Source organism: Branchiostoma belcheri, unplaced genomic scaffold (genome assembly GCF_001625305.1).
Source record: "Branchiostoma belcheri isolate BF01 breed outbred unplaced genomic scaffold, Haploidv18h27 scaffold73, whole genome shotgun sequence".
Taxonomy (NCBI): domain Eukaryota; kingdom Metazoa; phylum Chordata; class Leptocardii; order Amphioxiformes; family Branchiostomatidae; genus Branchiostoma; species Branchiostoma belcheri.
The window spans coordinates 1,054,561-1,075,563 of NW_017804387.1; the positions used below are offsets into that span (position 1 = coordinate 1,054,561).

A 21,003-nucleotide genomic window follows, 5' to 3' on the forward strand; every position below is an offset into this window, starting at 1 on the left:
CTGAGATGCAGACTACAGCTAACCCAGTCGTGGAAGGATTGGGGTGTGCATTCATGTTTTGCAGCCAAGAAAATTGAAAAACAAGCATGGAATGCAACAGCATCATGAAAGCGAAGAAAATAAAAAATAAAAAAGCAAGACTGACACAAACATACATGATAGAAAACACACAAGTGAATAAAATTCCTTACACAAAACATCACTGTTACACTACATGTGTCACACAGTAAAGTTATAAAAAAACGACCAGCATCATATAGTTGAAACTAAAAACATATTTGAAGTATTATAAGCTTGAATATGCTGCTCCTGAGCAGGAAATTTGTTCTCTCTTAATAGAAGAAAACATATTTTAAATATCAATAAAGACAATCATTGATATTCTGTGTGCAAAAATCCACAGTTTGCCCGAAAAGGTGCCTTTTGCATGCATGGTAACATAAGCCTTTCCTGCTTGTTCCGATGACCACAAGGCCGGAGGCTACCTCAAAACCAATTCCCTAGGGAATGCATTCGTGCAATTTTTGAAATTCTTTCAAAGCGATCGCAGTACTTACACAAATGCAGCATACTGATATCTGTGAGGCAAGAATAAGATGTAACTGGAGGAAAACGGTTGCTTGTTTGGTGTCGTAAGCTGCAGCTACTAGCTATTTATGGGCGGCACACAAAAATAAAGGGACTTGTGGCTTGTTTAGGGGCAACTTCAAACGCTTCAAGTATGAAATGATGACAATATGTGCTACGAAAAAGGGCAATGACGTTAAATGTCAATATCAGGGCGGAGAAAATGTTTGTATGTCATATAGCAACAAACTATAAGTCAAGAAACTAAGATGATGATCTATGATGACTGCAAAGTATCTCGCAGCACTTATTTGTACGGTGCAGTGGGGACCTCTAGCGTTTCAAATTATTTTTGCACCTGTTGGATGCGTGTCTTCCTGCAATGATAACCTCAGCCGTTTGGCGGCGTGTTGTTTGGACCGTGTGTAGGATGTAAAAATTAAAAGAGGTTGATTCTAATACACGTACTAGTAACTTATCCATTTCAAACGTACTATGGCAGGTCAGTAAAGAATTATATCAATCATATTTTTCAGATAAAATCATAGGTTTGGCTCGGAACAGCCGATGCAAATACCAAACGAAGCGTGCACTTTACAATGAAGAAATCGACACACAAACAAGATTATCAAAACGCAGTAGATGTCACTTTATTCTCAAAGTAGAATGGACGCATAAAACCGAACCTTTACAATTGTACAGCTTTATTTTGCAAAAACATTTGCATATAATATCTAAGAATTCATGAAAAGTACTATAACCCTTATACCCCACCATACTGTTATCCTAGCTATAGAAAATACCTTCCAAATGTTCATGGGTATCACAACATATCAAAACAAAATTTAAAACTGACATTTAAGCTGACCCTCACACACTACTGAGATGCTGAAAGGCTTATTAGCTTCAAATAAGATAAATCCGTGAAAGATTTAAAGGCATCCAATGTAATTTCATTGTAGCAAAATAAAAATATTCTGGACGAGGAAATCTATCTGATATTGACATTTACTGTCTTTTTTAGCACATTTTTGTCATCATTTCATGAGGTGTATCCTTATTTTCTGGGTACCACCAAAAATACATGTAGCTAGAATTACATGTAGCCTACAATTCAAAACAAGAAGCCGTTTTTTCGCCAGCAACATCGCATTAATTGTTGTCTCAAAGATATGCTGTGGGATAGGTGATTCCATTTTACAACATTGACCAGAAAGTTGACTTTGAAAACCCAGATTTGCCGCCCTGAAATTGCAATGGATGCCTTTAACCCTTGTCCTGCTGACATTCCTGGCACAATATTTTTCAATAATTTCATGTCTTAATTAAATCATAGACCCCCAATTTTTTTTGCCCTGCAGTGGCAAAGTTACTTCCGCATTCGTTGCGTTTTGCTGCGGTGTGATGCGTTGCACGAGAAATACCCCCAAATCGTACCTATACAGGGTGCTATATAGATGGTACGTACTGTATGTGCCAAGCGACATATGTTGCGCTAAGCAGGACAAGTGTTTTAAGTATTACTCTGACAAAAAGGAGGGTTTCCAGCTAGCCAAAACGAACCGACAGCAGGCAGCAGCATTATTGAGGATCTCATCGTTGGCACCGGATTTCATTGTTACGCACTATATAGAACACAGCACTTATTGAAAACGTAAACCAAATAATACAATAAACATTCTTCTGGTCATGATACACTTGATATTGATACAATCTGACTATGCTCTAAATACGTCAAGCTTAGATATGATCCAATATGCAAAATTAACACCAACTTGATTAAAACACGTTTAAATATGTTATAGAAATTGTCATGGAAATACATTACTTAACACTGCAACAGATATAGATACTACATTCAATTCTAGCTTATTCGAAACACTCTATTTAGTAAAAATAGTAACCGCTATTATTATATAATGACTCAGGCAAATGGATACAAATTCTTTTTACAAGGTTCTCTCTAACGTTTACTTAGTACTCGTCAACGTATCATTGAACCAAGAAAATATCCCAGAATTAAACAAAACACTGTCAATTTTGTGTAAATTCAATAAATGAAAGTGCTCCACTAGCATGGAGGACTTTTAAGTGATGGCGAATGAACTGTTTAGACCACAGAGTTTAAACCATTGAAGATAAATTCCGATCCCCGTCGTCATAGTCATCTCGTGGGTGTAGGCTGTAGTCGTCATCGTACATCGGCATGTTTGTGTACTGTGTGAAGAGAAAGGAACGTATTGTCATCCAGAGCTTGAGGAAAGCTAAACAACAATACTACCACAAAATATATAGACTGCTGACAATCACAGTAGAGCAATCAGAAGAGATTTACACAAATGTGCCCTTTTCACATCATACGAGTATCATCAACCATAACATAAAAAGTCTAGCCTCTACCAGGCTTCGGGAGGCGGGCCCGGAGGACTGATGATGAGAATGATGAGAATGATGATGATGAGGAGGATGATGCTGAAGAATATCTATCACAGGTAGTTACTTACCGAGCCAGTCTTGGACTTGGTCCCGGCTATGTCGATGATGACGTCGCACGAGACCGTGCCCTCCCCGTAGATGGTTCCCTGGCAGGTGTACACCCCGGCGTTCTGCCGGTTCACACCGTTGATGTGCAGCAGGTGACACTCGGGCGTCTCCGACTCCTGCTGGTACTGAGCACAGTTCGGCAACTCTCGGCCTTCGTACAGCCATCTTACCTCGTCAGCTACAGGGGTAAAATACGGGATAAAAAGTAATCTCGAACCAGTTTCGTTCAAACAAAATCAAGATTACTCTTTCACTGGCCATGGCAGAGACGACACTGTACTGATGTACAGATCCTTTGAACTTGGAAATTTCCCCAACTTGACAAATACAATAAACAGTAAACCACGGCGTAAACCCCCGGTGCCCGTCCGAAGGACTACGGCCCTTTCCAGTAGCGTACATGTGGCGACACCGAACGATAGCTCATGCTTTCACGATGCGACTATTATAGTACCACCCATCCTTTCCCAAGGACATTCCTCGTATTCATGAAATAGTGGCAGGCACATAGATTTAACATTCAGTGCGTACATATTTTGCCGGTACTGCAGTAATTCTAAGATGGTGGCATAGTCCCATAATCGTATTGTATTGGGTTAGGTCATATGTAAAAGAAAGTCGTACCTGGCCCGTAGACTTCGATGATAACGGGCCACCCGTCTTCTGCTGTCACCCTCTGTCCGGACTGGGCCTCGAAGGGATGTGGGTCGATGGAAGGAGTGGAGTACACAGGTTCATGTGCTGATACAGGTGGAGATGCTGATACAGGTGCTGATACAGGTGCTGATACAGGTGCGTGCCTGGACACAGGTGCCGGTACAGGCGGGGGTGGCTGGGCGGGAGGAGCCAGGGGTCCCGGCCGGCGGGAAGGTCTCGGCTCAAACGATGGAGCCGCGAACTGACTTGACATGTCCACTGGTTCAGCTTCTGCAAAAAATACCTCTCTTTAGTCAGTACAGTTTTAATTTTTTTGTCATTTCTAACCAACGTTCTAATGGGTTTGTCCCTTATTTGCCTTGGATTTCTTAAAGACATTCTGTGCATGCAATTTCAGGGCTGAAAAACTGGATATTCAAAGCACTAAAACAGAGGACGGACAATAAGCATACTCATTTTCACCTGAGTTAAGGGAGGAACGGAAGTCATGTAAAGTGCCTTTTCCAAGGGCACAGGATCGGTGGCATGGCAGGATTAGAACTCGGGACCTCTTGGTTCCGAGCCGAACGCTCTGTCGTTACGCCACACAACCCAAAAGGCTCCAAGATTAAAAGTTAGCTTCAGCATAATTACCAGCCAGATCTAGATCCATCCTTTCGCTGCTCCTCGGCGACTGCTGACTGGATCCAGATCTGGATTTCGCCCTGTGACTTGGCGGATACGGTGGCAGGTCGTAGTCATCAAACCCTTCGTTGGTGTGTTCTCGGGAGCTCTTGGGGCTTGTCTCAGTGTCGTCTGTAACCCACAAAGACTACGTTTTTAACGTGCTCACTCATTTTCAGTTAGAAATGAAAACGGGCTTACGAAAATACTACATAAACACATGGATGGAATGTGTAGTATTTCTATGAACTCTTGCAATATTCGATTCAAGTATCTGTAATTGAAGAATGTGTTAACAGAAAAAAACTGATTGCATGCTCGAGGCGGAAGAAATCGTATCCTGTAGACGAAATCAATCAAATTGAACACGATTACAAACATTACAATGCAAGAAGAAGTGTGAAGAATATATATTGGCGCAAGGCAATCACAGGGAAGACATATCAACCACCAGCGTTGTTGTATAGCTACGTAACAGCCACCATTTCAGAAGTCATGCTGAAAAGCACATCATTAGTAACGAAGGGCCAAGTTACATGCAAATACATGACAGCCACATGCTGAAAATTCAAAGGGCTAAGCGACTGTTAATCCCCATGCTGCATCAGTCTAGTCAGTACGAATTCACCAGTTTCCTATCCCCAGAATGCAATGTGAAAATAGGGGGGTAACCCTCATTTACATAGGACTGGAAGGCATCGGAACGATCCTGTTGACGTTAAACAGCTTGTTTTTCACTGTGTTTTGAGGTGTTGGGGCATTTTATGCTCAACATTAATTAAATTACTATGAGTTGAATCTGAAAACAAATAGAGAATGATTTTTTGGAATATGTGGTTTGTAACATTATAGTGGTAACGCTATACTGATGCTGTAACGTTACAAACCACATGTTCCATGTTGAAAAGAACACTAAAACTTCATTCTCTATTTGTTGTCAGATTCGGCCCATAGTAATTTGATTAATGTTGAGCATAAAATGCCCCGACACCTCAAAACACAGTTAAAAGCAAGCTGTTTAACGTCAACAGGATCATTCCGATGCCTTCCAGTCCTATGCAAATGAGGGTTACCCCCCCCCTATTTTCGCACTGCATTCTGGGGATGGGAAACTGGCGAATATCGGCTGATTTGCACCGCAGCACCGACCGTAAAAACCATTGTTGTCGTCGCCCTGGAAGGCGATGTTCTGTTGTCCAGAACTAGGTTGTTTTTTGCTCGATTTCTTCTTGCCCTTGATCTCCGCGTATATGTGCTTGTCGGATGATGTCGTGGGCGTTACCAATGGCGACGGGTTCTCTACAAGATGCACATGTTTAAAGTTAAAACTTTTGGTCCAACACAAAAAATTCTTTCACCTAGAGCTTTCGTCTTCTCGCTCTGGTCTTCCTCAGTAGACTGACCCAGTGAACCGCGACGGGGTCCGACATAGTCTACCAGATACCTTTGACCCAGTGTTGATGTCACACTTCAAAGAAGCCAGGTGACAAGCCTCAGTGGGTCAGTCTACTGAGGAAGACCAGAGTGACTGGTCGAAAGCTCAAGGTGCGAGAATTTTTTGTGTTGGACCAAAAGTTTTAACTTTAAACATGTAACTACCAACACAGATGAACTTTCATGATAAGATAAGACATGATAAGATCTCAACTCTCGAAGTACATTTCGGCAGCCACACTTATGACATTTAGTTAAGCCCCTGTCACACAGCCGAATATCGAATATGGCCTCCCAAACACTACCGAACTCCCCCAAAACACTGACAAGTCCACATCAATTCAAAAAGGCCATCCACCAGTTGTACGTAAGTTAAGTTGTATATATTAAGTTAACTCATGATCGTTTTGTTTAACCTGTATATAATTTGTGATGATTATGTATGTTCATTCTCTTTAATTTTGCTGTCAGTATGTTCATATGTTTATATTTTTTGAACCCTGGAAGATTAGTCATTGACTAAAGGGTATAGAAATAAACGAAATATGGTTTATAGGTACAAATGTAATTAGATCGGGAGCAAGGTCGGCTGGTGTTCGGCGAGGTCGAACAAAAAAGGAAAGGAGAGTGATCTCGAAATCCAGTGTTTTTAAAAGCTCAATGAATCTCCCACTGGTCGTGACAGAAAAGACAGCTATGTACAGTATTTACAGGTTCATTGTACGGGTGAAATTCCCCGGTCCCCACAAGCACAATGAACAGTGGACCACAGACCTAAGGACTGCGACCCTTAACAGTAGTGTGCATGCTGGGTGAGCGACAACAACTGGGATTCACTGGACCACGCTTCCTCTCCTACCTCACGCGTGTTCGGGGGTCAAATTTGACTCAAATGTATCTCAAATTCGTTTTCATTCTCGGTCTAAATGTCAGGTCCCGAACTACAGCCAAACTACTTACTATAGTCTAGTAGTTGGCTGTTGGTCGGGGGAAGGTTCTGAATGTGAGACAGGGGCTTAAAAGAGACAGAAGTGTCCGAAGTCCGAACTAACCGTCTTCTGTTGACGAGCTGACCAGTCGCTGTTTGGACCTCGCCCGGGGGCCAGTCGGGTCCAGGTCCATGGAGTAGTGACTGTTGTTCATGTCTTCATACTTCATCTTCGTCTCAAGAGCATCTGTAATTCATAAAGCCACCAAAAACCATTGTTGATTTTGTCAAAGGAGTCATGGATAGGTACATGTACTGTGTTAGAGTTACGAATACGAATAGCAAATGTTTTACAGATAGGCCACAGAGAAATAAAGTATATATACTTCTGAAAAATAATGCCCGTATTGGCAATTAAACAATCTATAAAACATCAAATAACAAACTTAAGGTTTTGGTTTGGTATTATACCTAACCTACATCGATGAATGTACATAGTACATATCAACTAAAATGATTACAGCGGTACTGAACGTAGCATTCTTGGAGAAAAGACGTGAACAAAACTATCTTGCACTGTAACATCCTAGAACAATCTTTGAGAGATGTGTTATAGAAGATGTAATGCTGATGCTCATGCCGTTTGTAACTGGCATATTCAAAGTACTGTAACAGTTACAGTTGTGTTTACATAAGGTTCTCCTTCTAGTAATCTGGCGTTCTATCTCTACTTATAGAGTATGTATATTTGACAAAGAGAGAGGACATGGCACGTGATGATGATGACCATTGTGCATACTTAGTTCCGTTCTCTGTACACTGTTAGTTTGCAAGAATAAAGTGCCGTGGACGGACACGGAGTCGTGTTTTAAAAAAATTGAATCCTAGGAGTTGATAGGTCAGTAGATGGAGACCCACCGTGTATACTGATGCTGTCCCCCTCGGATCCAGAGGGAGTCTTCAGGGGCATGGACCCGAACACTCCGTTCTCTCCACTTCCGCTGATGGAAGGCGCTGAGGGGAAGGGCAGAAAAAGTGTTAAAACTATCGTCTGCAAAAAGTTGTTTGTGTACATCAGAGTCGTGCTAGAAATATGTACAGTTTTACCCGTGTGCCAAAGTGCAATGTTCATAACTTCTTATAGGACATTCTTCTAGTGTTAGTGTGATTGGTACACAATAATAGTATCCAAGAACGATACATAAAGCCCATATCACACATTAACGAAGTTGGCCTCCCAAAACACTAGCCGAACGACCCACAATAATGGCTAGGAGTAGGTCGGAGCAAAGTCGGCAACTATCAGGCAGCCAAATGTTTCAAAATGTTTAACATTTGAATTCGGTTGTATATTTAGCTGGTGTTAAAAAAAAGTCAGCAGAACACCAGCTAACAAAAAACAACCATTCGGGAGTGAGTGTTCGGAGGTCAAATTTGACTCAAATTTAACTCGAATTCGTTTCAATTATTATGTAATCGAATCTATATAGAATATCTTATTTATGAGTAAAACGTTTCAAAATGTAGTCACCAATTTGATTTTAATATATGTCTGGAACTTAATATTGAATGATCGTACCTTTCTGTTTTAATCTATGTGATAAGAATTTTGTATTATGTTGTCAATGAGTCTAACATGAATGAATTGTTAAAGAACCACAATTCAGCCTATGTAAGGCTGCCAGTGTTTTTATTCTCAATAAACCATTTCATCATTCATCATCGTAAAGGATGGCGTGGCCTAAGTCTGGTCAGATCTTGTCTGGGGAAGGTTCAGAATGTGTGACGGCATTAAAATGGAGGGAACGGCAAATAAGAAATGCCGATGTCTTACTTTTCCTTTCCAGTTGATCAGCCAGACCGGAGTCCTGTTTCCGTACGGCGTCACAGTAGTGGAAGAACGCCGGGTCAGGACGGGACGGCAGCACGGTCAGCAGTCTCTCGTGCGCTTCTTCTGGTTTCTTTGGGCTTCGTAACTGTCCCGCCATGGTCTTAGGGATGACCTGAAGAACACATTTTGTTGTTAGTTTGAGTTTATTGAGATACCCTTATCCTATATTATATACCCTTTAGATATCCTACTGGGAGACGTAGAGTAGGACGTCCTTATACTACACTTTTGTCCATGCTAGAGAGAGACACTGGTCTCGCAGGGCCTGCATTAGTGTCTGCTATGAGGGATAGGGCATACTGGAGTAACTTTATCAAGTGTACCTCACCGGATTCATAATCCGGAGGCATGATGATGATGATGATGATGAGATACCCTTTGTCCCCTCTATCATAGCCTCTACCAGGTTTCGGGAGGCAGCTGGATTGAAAGAGTAAAACCGGGTGCGACAAACTGTACTCTCTAGCGGATCAACTCCCCTGGCATGTTATCTCTCTACTTGGCCAATTTCTAATCTTCCCAGCCGCCTCATGAAGCCTGGTAGAGGCTACCTCTATAGACCAATCTTCCAGGGCTCGTGAAACAATACAATTCATTAAAAAGACATACAGAATAAGTTCAGAAGTTCAAAGTTTCGAACAATACAAGCTATTAATCTTTTGATAAAGGGGCATGACCTAATTGACATTTGGCGGGAAAAGAACCCCGAAGAGAGAAGGTATACCTGGCGGGATGCGAATCAAAATATAATGTGCAGATTGGACTACATTTTCGTATCAGAAAGTCTAAAAGTCCGATGTGGCAGCGCGAATATTATCCATGCACCGTCACCCGATCACTCTGCAGTTAAGGTACACTTTAAACCTAAAAACGCGCGTGAAAGAGGCCCAGGGTTTTGGAGATTCAATAATACACTTCTTAATGATACAAATTACACTGATGAAATGAAACACAAAATTGAAGATGCTAAGGTGAAATACTCCCAAGTTGAGGACAAAAGATTAAGATGGGACTTGATAAAAATGGAAATACGGTCATTTACCATGTATTACTCTAAAAAGAAAGCAAAAGAGAGAAAAAAAGACGAGTACATAGCAGAAAAGCAAACAAACTCCCACTTGAGGGAATACGAGTCAAACCCCACTCAAGAAAATTGGTGTAAATATAGTCGTGCTAAAGAAAAGTTAGATGAGATTAGATGTTTAAAAGTAAAAGGAGCTATCATAAGAAGCAGATGCCGTTGGCACGAGAAGGGTGAAAAAAGCACTAAATACTTTCTAAACTTAGAGAAACGAAATTATGAACAGAAATGTATCAACGAGCTTGTGACAGATGATAATTTAGTAATCTCGGATCCGTGTAAGATTTTGGATCAGGAGAAACAATTTTTCGAATCACTATATACATCTAAAGAAGCAAATCCTGATGACCCAAATTTTGAAGAATTCTTCTCAAACGACAAAATAAACGAACTAACAGGAGAACAGCGGGATAGTTGCGAAGGAAATATAACAGTCAAAGAAGCTACTTACAGCTTTAAAACAAATGGCAAAGAAGAAAAATAGATCACCCGGAACAGATGGTTTGTCGTCTGAGTTTCTTTTGTACTTTTGGGATAAGATCCAAAATGAAGTTGTCGATTCTTTTAATACTGCACTTGTGGAGGGCGAATTGTCAATCTCACAGAAACGAGGGATCATCCGCCTCCTCCCAAAACAAGGTGACTGCAGAAAACTCGAAAACTGGAGACCGATAGCATTACTAAATACAGACTACAAAATTTTGGCTAAATGTCTAGCTTTACGCATTGAACCTTTATTACCATCCATTATACATGAAGACCAAACAGGATATGTAAAAGGAAGATATATTGGCACTAACATCAGACGCATATGGGATATAATGCAAGAGACCGAAAAAACACAAACTTGTACGGAATACGGAAGATAGAAGACATTACTGATGTCGAGGGAAACTTTCTGACCCCAAATGTTATTACGAGGAAAACTGGACTTGAATTAAACCCTGCCGACATATTAAGATATTACGGTCTTTGCGCTTCAATTCCCTCTAGTTGGAAAAGAGCTTTACGCATTGAACCTTTATTACCATCCATTATACATGAAGACCAAACAGGATATGTAAAAGGAAGATATATTGGCACTAACATCAGACGCATATGGGATATAATGCAAGAGACCGAAAAAACACAAACACCTGGTATCGCCTTATTTGTTGATTTCAGAAAGGCCTTTGATACCCTGGAATGGAATTATCTGGAAAATGCACTTACAACTTTCAAATTTGGTCCAGTTTTCAGACATTGGGTATCAGTGTTGTATAAAAACTCTTGTAGTTGCGTAATCAATGGTTTTTCTTCCGACTGGTTCACGTTGAAACGCGGAGTGCGACAGGGGGATCCCCTCTCGGGTCTCCTGTTCATATTAGGCCTGGAACTATTAGCATGTAAATTACGTTCGGATACAAGTATAGAGGGCATAAGTATAAACAATCAGATGACAAATAATCTCATGTATGCTGATGATACGACAATAATCGCAAACAGTGTTACTTCGGCAAAACGAGCTCTGGCAACGATAGAAACGTTCGGCCACTGCTCTGGATTGCAGGCCAGCAAAAAGGAAAACGGAGGCTATGTGGATCGGGAGCTATAAAGAACGAAACGACAAACCACTTGACGTACACTGGCCAGATAGACCTATTAAGTGTCTCAGTGTACACTTCTCCTACAACAAGAAAAAATGTGAAGAGCTCGATTTTAATGAAAAACTAACGAAAATGGAAAATCTACTTAAAGTTTGGTCAGGAAGAGACTTAACCTTAATAGGGAGAATACTCATATACAAGTGTTTAGCTGTTTCAAAATTGATTTATAATTGCTCTGTTCTCACAACACCCCACATTTCGAACGGAAAGTTAACAACATAGGATTAAATTTTGTATGGAACCACAAAACACATAAGGTGAAATTTTCAACTTTGATAGGAGAGAAAGACAAAGGGGGATTAAAAATGATGGATTTTGCTAGTATGGTTAAGGCCTTAAGAGCAAGTTGGGTAAAGAGAATCTGTACGACACAAGCTTTAGAATCTCACTTCCTTCAGTTTGGGGGAGCTTTTCTTTTTGAATGCAACTTTTCAATTAAAACTCTGAATCTTGAAAACATACCTACCTTCTACATAAAGATACTCGAAGCCTGGGAAGAATTGAACTCACATTGCCCTCAAACCATGACCGAAATTAAAAAAGAGTTTTTGTGGAATAATCAGTATATTTTACAAGGAAAAAAATCTGTTTTTTGGAACAAAATGTACTTGTACGGAATACGGAAGATAGAAGACATTACTGATGTCGAGGGAAACTTTCTGACCCCAAATGTTATTACGAGGAAAACTGGACTTGAATTAAACCCTGCCGACATATTAAGATATTACGGTCTTTGCGCCTCAATTCCCTCTAGTTGGAAAAGAGCGCTATTGAGACACACTAACGAGGAAAGCAATGTCCAGTCTTTACTTACCTATAAATGTAAACAATTTTATAAGCTTTTCGTAAATAAAATTGTGCAGCCACCTTCAAGGCAGGATGAAATTATTCGTTGTATACAAGAGGAAGATGACATAAGAAAAGTTTACATGCTACCCTACATTTGCTCAAACCAAACCAAAATACAGTACTTTCAATATAAAATTTTACACAGGTTCTTGACTACCAATGTATATTTAAAGAAGGTAAAAATAAAAGACTCCGACCAATGCCCATATTGTGAAGAAAAACAAACAATAGTACATCTATTTGCTGAATGCCACACTGCCAAATATTTCTGGAAAGAGTTTATGGACTGGTGGAAAAAGGATCATACGCTTCCCGAGGCTCTCTCCAACAATGAAATTATTTATGGTCACTTCTCCCCCCTCCAAAACAATAAAACACTGAACAGTTGTATCTTGCAAGCAAAATTTTACCTTTTCTGCACCGCCATTAGCAATATCAACCCCACGTTCCATGCCGTAAAACACAGACTATCGACATTTCCTTTTGACTCGCCCACATCTGTTCTGTAATTATGTAGTTTAGGTTATGTAATATCTCCTGTATGTCTTATGATCACCTACTGCTGTATAGTCGTAAAGTGTATATAACCAGGTATTGATGTAAATTCGCGTTTTAAATTTGCAGTGTTAAAATGTATTGTGCATGTGATTTACTGAATAAAGATATAGAAAAAAAAAATTAAAAAAAAAAATAATAATAAGTTCAGAATTACATTCAAATGAGAATTAAACAGATTCTTCTTAACCTCAATTCAATAAATCCTTGAATATCTACCACAGGCTACTAAAATATAAAAAGTAGCCTGTGGTATAACAGGTATAACAGACTTTTTAGAATACATGTATTTTAGTCGGTATGCTGTCTATGGGAGAAAAGTCACAAGTACAAACCTCCTTCTGGACCAGATGGTTTATGACTGGTTCTGGATCTACTGTCTTCACCAGAGTAGGTTTGTGACGAAGGAGCTGCTTTTTGTGAGCGTGCGTCATTCCTGGGAAGAAAGAGTTAAAAACATCCAATGCATGTTGCCATTGTCTTGAAAAAGAAATGATATGATATGATACAAATGCCATGGTGTAAAATGTGTGAATGATAATAGCAACGAGTGTCATAATTTTCCAAACAATAAAAAGTCGGAACATGTTAATGAATATACTTAAATATGATCTGTCAAAGGTGTCAGAGATAAATTAGTATCCTGTGAATTAAATCTTTAAAAATCAATGAGTCCAGTCATTATTCCACGTAAGAACTTACTGTTGGTAGCCATGTTGTCCAGTGATATTTCTGCTGGTACCTGAAACAGAGAATCGAGAGGTGAGATTATGACTCAAACTTTTGTGGAGAATCCATTGTAAAGGTGATCTGTGTACTGCGGACGGACGTACTAGTGTATGAAGTGTACCTTGCTTGTTGTTTTTAGCTTGGTGTGTCGCCGCACATTTTTGTACCAGTAGCACCCCAGACAGCAGCACAGCAGGGACAGTAAGATCAGCAGAGCCAGGAAGACCCAGAGTAGCGTCGGCAACCACGGCTGGTCTGTGATAAGTAGATAACAAATGTTAGAACTCACTGGCGAAAAGTATTGGATGCTACTTGAAACATGCATATGTGACAGTTTTTCTAATATTGTAAATGTTTCTAACATTTCTAGTATTTCTAGTATGGAAAATAGCTGGCATTGTTGGAAACTCTCAAAGTTATCGGAAGGGGACTTAAATCGTGCAGCTAGGTATTTTTAATATATAATAGCCCTTACTTAGTCGTCCGCCAGCCGCTGCCCTGGACTGCGCGGCGTTCGCCAATGTTTTCCCGGAAACCTCCCTGCTGTAGTCCCCCCGGCCTCCGTCTGTACGGGCTCGAACCTGCATGGAAAGCATCATTCTGTAAGATTTTACAATGTGATATCAACGCACTTAGCTTCCTTTATTGTGGCTTCGCATTCTAATCTAATCACTTTCACCGGCGCTGATCAGAAGAATTCTCACCAATCGTCCAACCACTCAGGAGAACTTTTCAGCGTGCCGCTAAGTCTTCCTGCAGTTCACATAGTCACACCGTTCAAATTCTTGTCTCAAAGTCCTTCTACAACAACAGCTTCTTTCCCCGGACTGCAAAACTATGGATCTTCCTCCCAAACACATGCCTTTTCAAATACAATCCTCAAGTTTTCAGATTGAATATCCACCGACATCTTCTGGCATAGTCACGTATCTGTCTGAACACCTAGCTCAGGGCCTAGAAGTGGTCATAATTGGCATTGAACAACACCGTTAAAAACATCTCACTGACATATTTTGTTGCAAATCGTTACACAATGATGTGTACAGCGTATCCTTGAACGTAAAAACTTTTTGTGACGAAGTAGTCCTACCGAAAACCTGTACTGCTGGTCCGGATCGAGGCCTGTGACGACGCCGTAGTGTGGCCCGGCGTCGGCCCTTCGGACCCGAAGGTGTGGCTCGTCGGGATTCCGTCGGTACCTCCTCGGCTCCTCGTCGGCAGGGATCGGCCAGACGTACGGGTTGAGCGGCTCCAGCTCGGTATAGCGGACTGGTCTAACGCGGGCCTGTTATCGAGAAATATCAGTAAAGTTCAGTATATGTCTTTTTGTAGTATATATATGCATGTTTGTTGTTATGTAGCACTTACTAATAGATGTAATGCGTTGTACGTTGTGAAATTCTTGTTGTTTGTCATACATCCTCAACATGTGCAATGCGGCTTTGCTTTGCATGGCTCGCGTAATATATATTAGGGGTGATTATGTAAATCACCGTGTGGCTAATACGAGACGGGGGTCCGCCATTCATCCATCCGAGTGATTTTCAGTGAATCATCAACCAGATAGTATCATTGTACAATTGTTGAGCTGAGGCCACATTTCCAAACCGGGGCCCGGCCGGGCAGCTTTCGGGGACGAAAAGTACAATATTAAAGACAACAAAACCCAAACAAAGTTTAAAAGACAATCATTAGTACTATTTGTGTATATTCCTGACAAGAATTGTTGATTTTTTTACGCAAACAGCCCGTCCGGGCCCCGGTTTGGAAATGTGACCTCAGCATAACATAACATCATAGTATAATTCTTAAGATGCCATCCAAAATCTGCTGGCATGATAAATCTTCCTCCCTTACCTGTTCGATGGGTACGACCTGGTAGTTGACGGGATCATACGAACTGTTGGCCCTCTCGTTAGACTTCCAGTAACGTATGACGTAGTACAGCAGGTTCCCCCGGTACTGTGGCGGTGAGAAGGACAGCGTGGCGTTGGAGTGACTGGTGTACATCATCTGCACGGCGTTTATCCGTCCTGGAGCTAATATAGGTTCAGAAGAACATGTTAATGAATGACTTGGAGCACCAATATAGTAGTAGACGTACTGCATCTGCCAGACACCCGTTATGTACTCGTACTTGCATTCAACAGAACTTTAAGGGCGTATTCTCGTATCGTAATAGCCAAGTCTGGACTCCAGGCTAGTACCATTAAGGATGGCGTCTATAGTTTTGGAATGGGCAAAACTAATAGCCACAAGAGCGAATTTTTGGGAGCGAACCTATAGCTAAGAAGATTTAAGGCTAAAATTCTAAGGCAACATTGACCAGACATCCAACGAAAATCGTGAAAAATTAGGGTTTCGCGCAGAGGCAGTATGTTCTGTCAAAGTGCTGTATACAGCAACGTTACATTAGTGTAGATTTAGCGATATCAATATAATAAAGAAATCAATTCAAACTCTCGAGGATGACAGTAGTACTATTGTATACTTACGTCCTCCTGAAGAGTAAACAGTCACCATGTCACTCTCAGGACCGTTCCCCAGGTCGTTAAAAGCCTGTACTTTGACCTGTAGAAATACATCGGTATAATTGTCAGAAGATGTAAAAATTCAGAATAAATTTTTCGTTTTTCCTCGATTGTTTTCCCAATTGGTTGTGTTATTTTATGAGTTTCAGAGTCATATTGTAGAGGGCGTATTTCCAATTATATATAATATCGTAAAATTTGTAATGGCGGCCTGGACTGATCATAAGGCAACGTTGCCGACTTTTCCATGTCTTTTGCTTATAAACTGTTACCAATGCTTTCCCAAGAAGTTTTATCGCAAACATTAGAAAGGTAATGTTTGCAAAGCAAGTGCATAATGTTTATCTTCGGATAATCTGCTCTGTTAAATCTTACTGAAACACAATTTGAATTTCATATACATGGTCAGACAGGAAGCTAAATCCCTCCTGCTATAAAATTGCAACATGGTGTAACCCAACACTAGTTACCATGGCAACAGTCTGGTTCAGGTCATTGACCTTTGCAGAAGAAGACGAAGAAAAAAAGCAAAAACAATATCTTTTCCATCGGTAAACATAATAAACTTGTAGTGGTGGCAAGTTGTCATAAAAGTTCTAAACGGGAACTATACGGCTCCAGGTGTCTTACAGAAGGACAACTAAGGTGTGATAGATGTCGGTTAGCTTGAAAAATCCATCCATTCTAACATATACATGTAGTAGAAACATTCTCTTGTAAAAGATAAATTTGATGCAACAGGCTTGATTCTTTTTTTTAATCTTTAAGATCTATAAAACATTTTTGTAAGTATACGTATAAATGAAATGTATGTGTAGAAAACAATTTTAATCGAAAGTTTAATGTCCGATGCACACAGTTACTTGTTACATTTTACTTACCTTGTGCCCTCCTCTTAATGAGATAAAGGGCTGGCCTAGGTGTACTTCAACGAGTCATCTTGTATATACATGTATATTGAAATAAAGATGATTTTAACCCCCTGTACTTCTGAAGAGAAAAATGTATATGTATACGTACGTCGTAAGGTACGTAGTACCGGGTAGGACCGTGCACGTATGAAGCCAGTTCAACACTCTCGTTAGTCCTGATCTCATCCCTGCCCCAGGTACTGACGCCTCTCCTGCGGAACATCACCCGGTAACCAAACCCGGGACCTCCGTAGTCTCTCTTCTCAAACGGCTGCGGGTACAGGGGAATAACAAATAGTCAGCAGGGCCCTTTTTTTCCACAAAAGTTGTCGCAAATTAGTGTCAAACCTGTCCGAGCCGGCCACCCAGGGAACCAAAGAAAAGTGACCACCTTGGACAGGTGGTCTAATTGAAGAGGGTCATCTCACAACATGACTGAGACATAAATGGTTTCCAAGTCGAGATGTTTTAATGTCAAATGCTGTAAGCATCTTCAGGTCTGTGGTGAATGCATGTAGGGAGGCTGGCACATGGAACAAAAAAAATTGTCCAGCAGTCGAGGCAAACTGGCTGGTTTCTCCATGATTTCTCATTAGTTATCATCAATAATCAACATGATCGAATTTGATGTGGTCACGATGAGCAGGTATTGGGCCCTTGAGCGGACCCAACTCAGGGCGACTACGGCCGCCTTGGAGAGGTGGTCACCTTGGGTAGGTTCCTTAATGCTGGCGTCAATGGGGAAAATTTTTGGGACCGAGAAAAAGCGGTCACCATGGCCAGCTGGCCAGCTTCGAGGTGGTCACCTTAACAGGTTTGACTGTACTAATCATTTAGTATACATCTGAAAAGAGGATGCGAAACATTTTCCTGTAGTAGTATGTTATATCCTGGATTAAAGTGAGGAGGGCAGTAAATGATGAAGCACAATGATGGCAAGTTCAATCAGACGACTGGCCGGTTAGCTCAGTTGGTTAGAGCGTCGTGCTGATAACGCGAAGGTCGCGGGTTCGACCCCCGTGCTGGCCAAAACAATTTTTACTGCCCCTACAGTAGTTTTAGTGCGAATTATACATTCAAAACATTCTTCTCGGTTATTTTACAGTAGGCTGCTAATTTCTTGTTATGCCGTGTAGATTTGATTACATGGATGGCATTCGCGCGCGCATGAATTTTCGACCGTTTCCAAAAAAAAAGGTTTCAACCATACTGTAAATGGTACAAAACAGTTGCAAAATGAGCAAATATATACCGTAAGTTGCAAAAAGAAATATTGGAAAACGATACCAATGTCGTAGAATGCCAAAATCAAACAAAAAGGACGAAATGTAAAGAAATGAATTTGAAGACTAGATTATTCGCCATAGTCTGTGTTATTACTTCATTATCACGCAAATTTCATAATGAAAGTAACTTTTTTGCCAAACATTTTTTATTCGCACGTTCGCATCAGTTTTGGGGTTCCCAGAGGATGTCATCCATATAATTAAATCAACATGGCCTTATCGAATGCCATTATTTTGTCTCGAAATAGCTTGAACAGAAAACTTTGGAGAAATTTCACATTGAAACAGCGATGCAATGATACAACGGTTGAATAAGGAATGTACAATGTAACTGTTAATGACTTACTTCCCAGGTGATGCGCAGGTCCTCGCGATTTCCACCGCCTCCGCCTACAACTGGCTTCTTGGTTGGAGCTGATAGTGATAGAAAACGTTTCATAACATCATTTATCACAGTAACGACTCAGTTGCAAAATTGTAAGCTTGGAGAAGCGTCAGCTTCTGAGAGATTGTCTGCTTAAACTTTGGTAACGTTACATGTACATGTAAACGGTTTAGAAAACGTGTTAATTTTGAAGAAGCACAGATGCTAATTTAGATGAATCCACTTGTCCTCAGGTGCTCTAGTCTAGTCACATATGTAGTACATTGTCTAAACAAACGGTTTCTTTAAGTACTTTTGACAGAGATTCTCTTATTTGCACTTCATACAGACATAAATCTGTCTAATTAGCATCAAGTCTGTTGAAATCTGTTGTACTTGACTCCATAAATAAGAATAGCTTATTATATAAAACATCATATCTAGAGCATTCCGTGACAAAGTGAAATTCACTTTCAATTTGCTTTAGACAAAATAGACAGAACCTTTTTCAGGGGCTATGTTATGGTTTCTGTCTATTTCTATATTCAATTTGTGACTGCCGATTCTTGAGTGTTATCGCTTAAAGTTATCGCTTTACGGATTTCAAAGTTATCTAATATAATAATAAAGGTAATATGTTTCTTGCCCATAGCAGATTTCTTGCCCATAGCAGATTTGGTTAGTAAAGATAGTTTTGAATTATTATGTTTACGGAAGGAAAACATTGTTTTTGCTCTGTTTCTTCCTCTTCTCTTCTCCAAACAGTGATCTATGACCTGACCAATGACATGATTTGTTGACGTCTGTCACCATGGTGACTGGTGTTGGGTTACATAATGTTGCAATTTCAGGTCTGCTCTACTCCTGTCACCATGTACCAGTAGCACATGTATGTGAATGTGTTTGAGTAAGAATTAACAGAGCAGACCATGTCCTAAGGTAAATATTATGCATTTGCTTTGCAAATGTTACTTCTCCAGGCATCGGAATGATCCTGTTGACGTTAAACAGCTTGTTTTTCACTGTGTTTGAGGTGTTGGGGCATTTTATGCTCAACATTAATTAAACTACTATGGGTTGAATCTGAAAGCAAATAGAGAATTAATTTCTTTTAATATGTGGTTTGTAACGTTATAGTGGTAACGCTATACTGATGCTGTAACGTTACAAACCACATGTTCTATGTTGAAACGAACACTAAAACTTCATTCTCTATTTGTTGTCAGATTCGGCCCATAGTAATTTAATTAATGTTGAGCATAAAATGCCCCCAAAACACAGTGAAAGCAAGCTGTTTAACGTCAACAGGATCATTCCGATGCCTTCCAGCCCTATATGCAAATGAAGGTTCCCCCCGTATTTTCGCATTGCATTCTGGGGATGGGAAACTGGTGGATGTATAGAAACAGGAGACTTACGTGCAGGTAGAGTGCGGACCTCTCCGGTGGGAAGACTGGGGTCACTTAGACCGAACGGGTTCAACTCCATGACCCGGAACTTGTACAGCGTGTTGGAACTCAGACCGGAAACGTTAACTGACTTCGTCCCTGATGGAAGTGCTGAGAAGAAAAGAGGCGGATATAAACATCGTGCTACATTGCCACTTCTGTATTTGTATTTGTATAGCCGATGTAATCGCCCTTCGGCATTACACACCAGCTTCGCAGCTGTTTCCCATCCCCAGTCCGATACACCATTCCGATACCTTCCTGTCCTATGCAAATGAGGTTTAGACCCTTGTTTTCGCAATGCATTCTGGGGATGGGAAACTTGTGAATTCTCCTACTGTACTTGGTGACAGCGAGTTCCACTCTGCGATAGTTCTAGGAAAGAATGAGTTTTTGAACACCTCAATCCTTGGTTGATAACTCTGGTACTTGAAGACATGGCTATTTCTTGTTCTTGTCTAAGCTTGTATTCGGTACTTAGTAGTTGGTACATCCACCAGTTTATTAGTCACTTTGTACATCATGCATAGTCTGGATATTTTTCGTCTATCTTTGAGGTTTTTTGTCAATATCAAAACGAAAATGCAAAGCTATACTTAGTATTGTTAAGGGGATTATCAAATTATATCTACCGTGGCCGACAAGTACAAAATTTTACACCGCAACTTTTGGTGTTTTACACCGCAACTTTTGGTGTTTTACACTGCAACTTTGGGTGTTTTACACTGCAACTTTTTCTGTGTTTTACACTGCAACTTTTGCTGTGTTTTACACTGCAACTTTTGCTGTGTTTTACACTGCAACTTTTGGTGTTTTACACTGCAACTTTTGGTGTTTTACACTGCAACTTTTGCTGTGTTTTATACTGCAACTTTTGCTGTGTGGAAAACTTACACCCCTCCCCTTTTATAATGGACGG

The 21,003-nt window shown here is 40.5% G+C and overlaps 1 protein-coding gene and 1 non-coding gene across 2 annotated transcripts in view; one reads left to right on the plus strand and one right to left on the minus strand.

The window, feature by feature from the left end:
* Positions 1-1,974: 1,974 nt before the first annotated feature.
* Positions 1,975-21,003, minus strand: part of LOC109485197 — a 20,426-nt gene continuing 1,397 nt past the window's right edge. The window contains exons 2-19 of the mRNA XM_019788647.1: positions 20,055-20,195; positions 18,619-18,686; positions 17,096-17,257; positions 16,040-16,115; positions 15,402-15,583; positions 14,635-14,829; positions 14,020-14,125; positions 13,666-13,799; positions 13,518-13,557; positions 13,151-13,251; positions 8,628-8,796; positions 7,712-7,807; positions 6,918-7,040; positions 5,581-5,730; positions 4,402-4,563; positions 3,736-4,038; positions 3,072-3,289; positions 1,975-2,784 (exon numbers count right to left, since the gene is read on the minus strand). Coding sequence (XP_019644206.1) covers positions 2,692-2,784; positions 3,072-3,289; positions 3,736-4,038; positions 4,402-4,563; positions 5,581-5,730; positions 6,918-7,040; positions 7,712-7,807; positions 8,628-8,796; positions 13,151-13,251; positions 13,518-13,557; positions 13,666-13,799; positions 14,020-14,125; positions 14,635-14,829; positions 15,402-15,583; positions 16,040-16,115; positions 17,096-17,257; positions 18,619-18,686; positions 20,055-20,124 — 2,448 coding nt within the window. The 5' untranslated portion in view covers positions 20,125-20,195 and the 3' untranslated portion in view covers positions 1,975-2,691. The remainder of the gene's footprint in view (positions 2,785-3,071; positions 3,290-3,735; positions 4,039-4,401; positions 4,564-5,580; positions 5,731-6,917; positions 7,041-7,711; positions 7,808-8,627; positions 8,797-13,150; positions 13,252-13,517; positions 13,558-13,665; positions 13,800-14,019; positions 14,126-14,634; positions 14,830-15,401; positions 15,584-16,039; positions 16,116-17,095; positions 17,258-18,618; positions 18,687-20,054; positions 20,196-21,003) is intronic.
* Positions 17,942-18,015, plus strand: Trnai-gau. The gene has a single exon. It is a non-coding gene; the product is annotated as a tRNA-Ile (tRNA).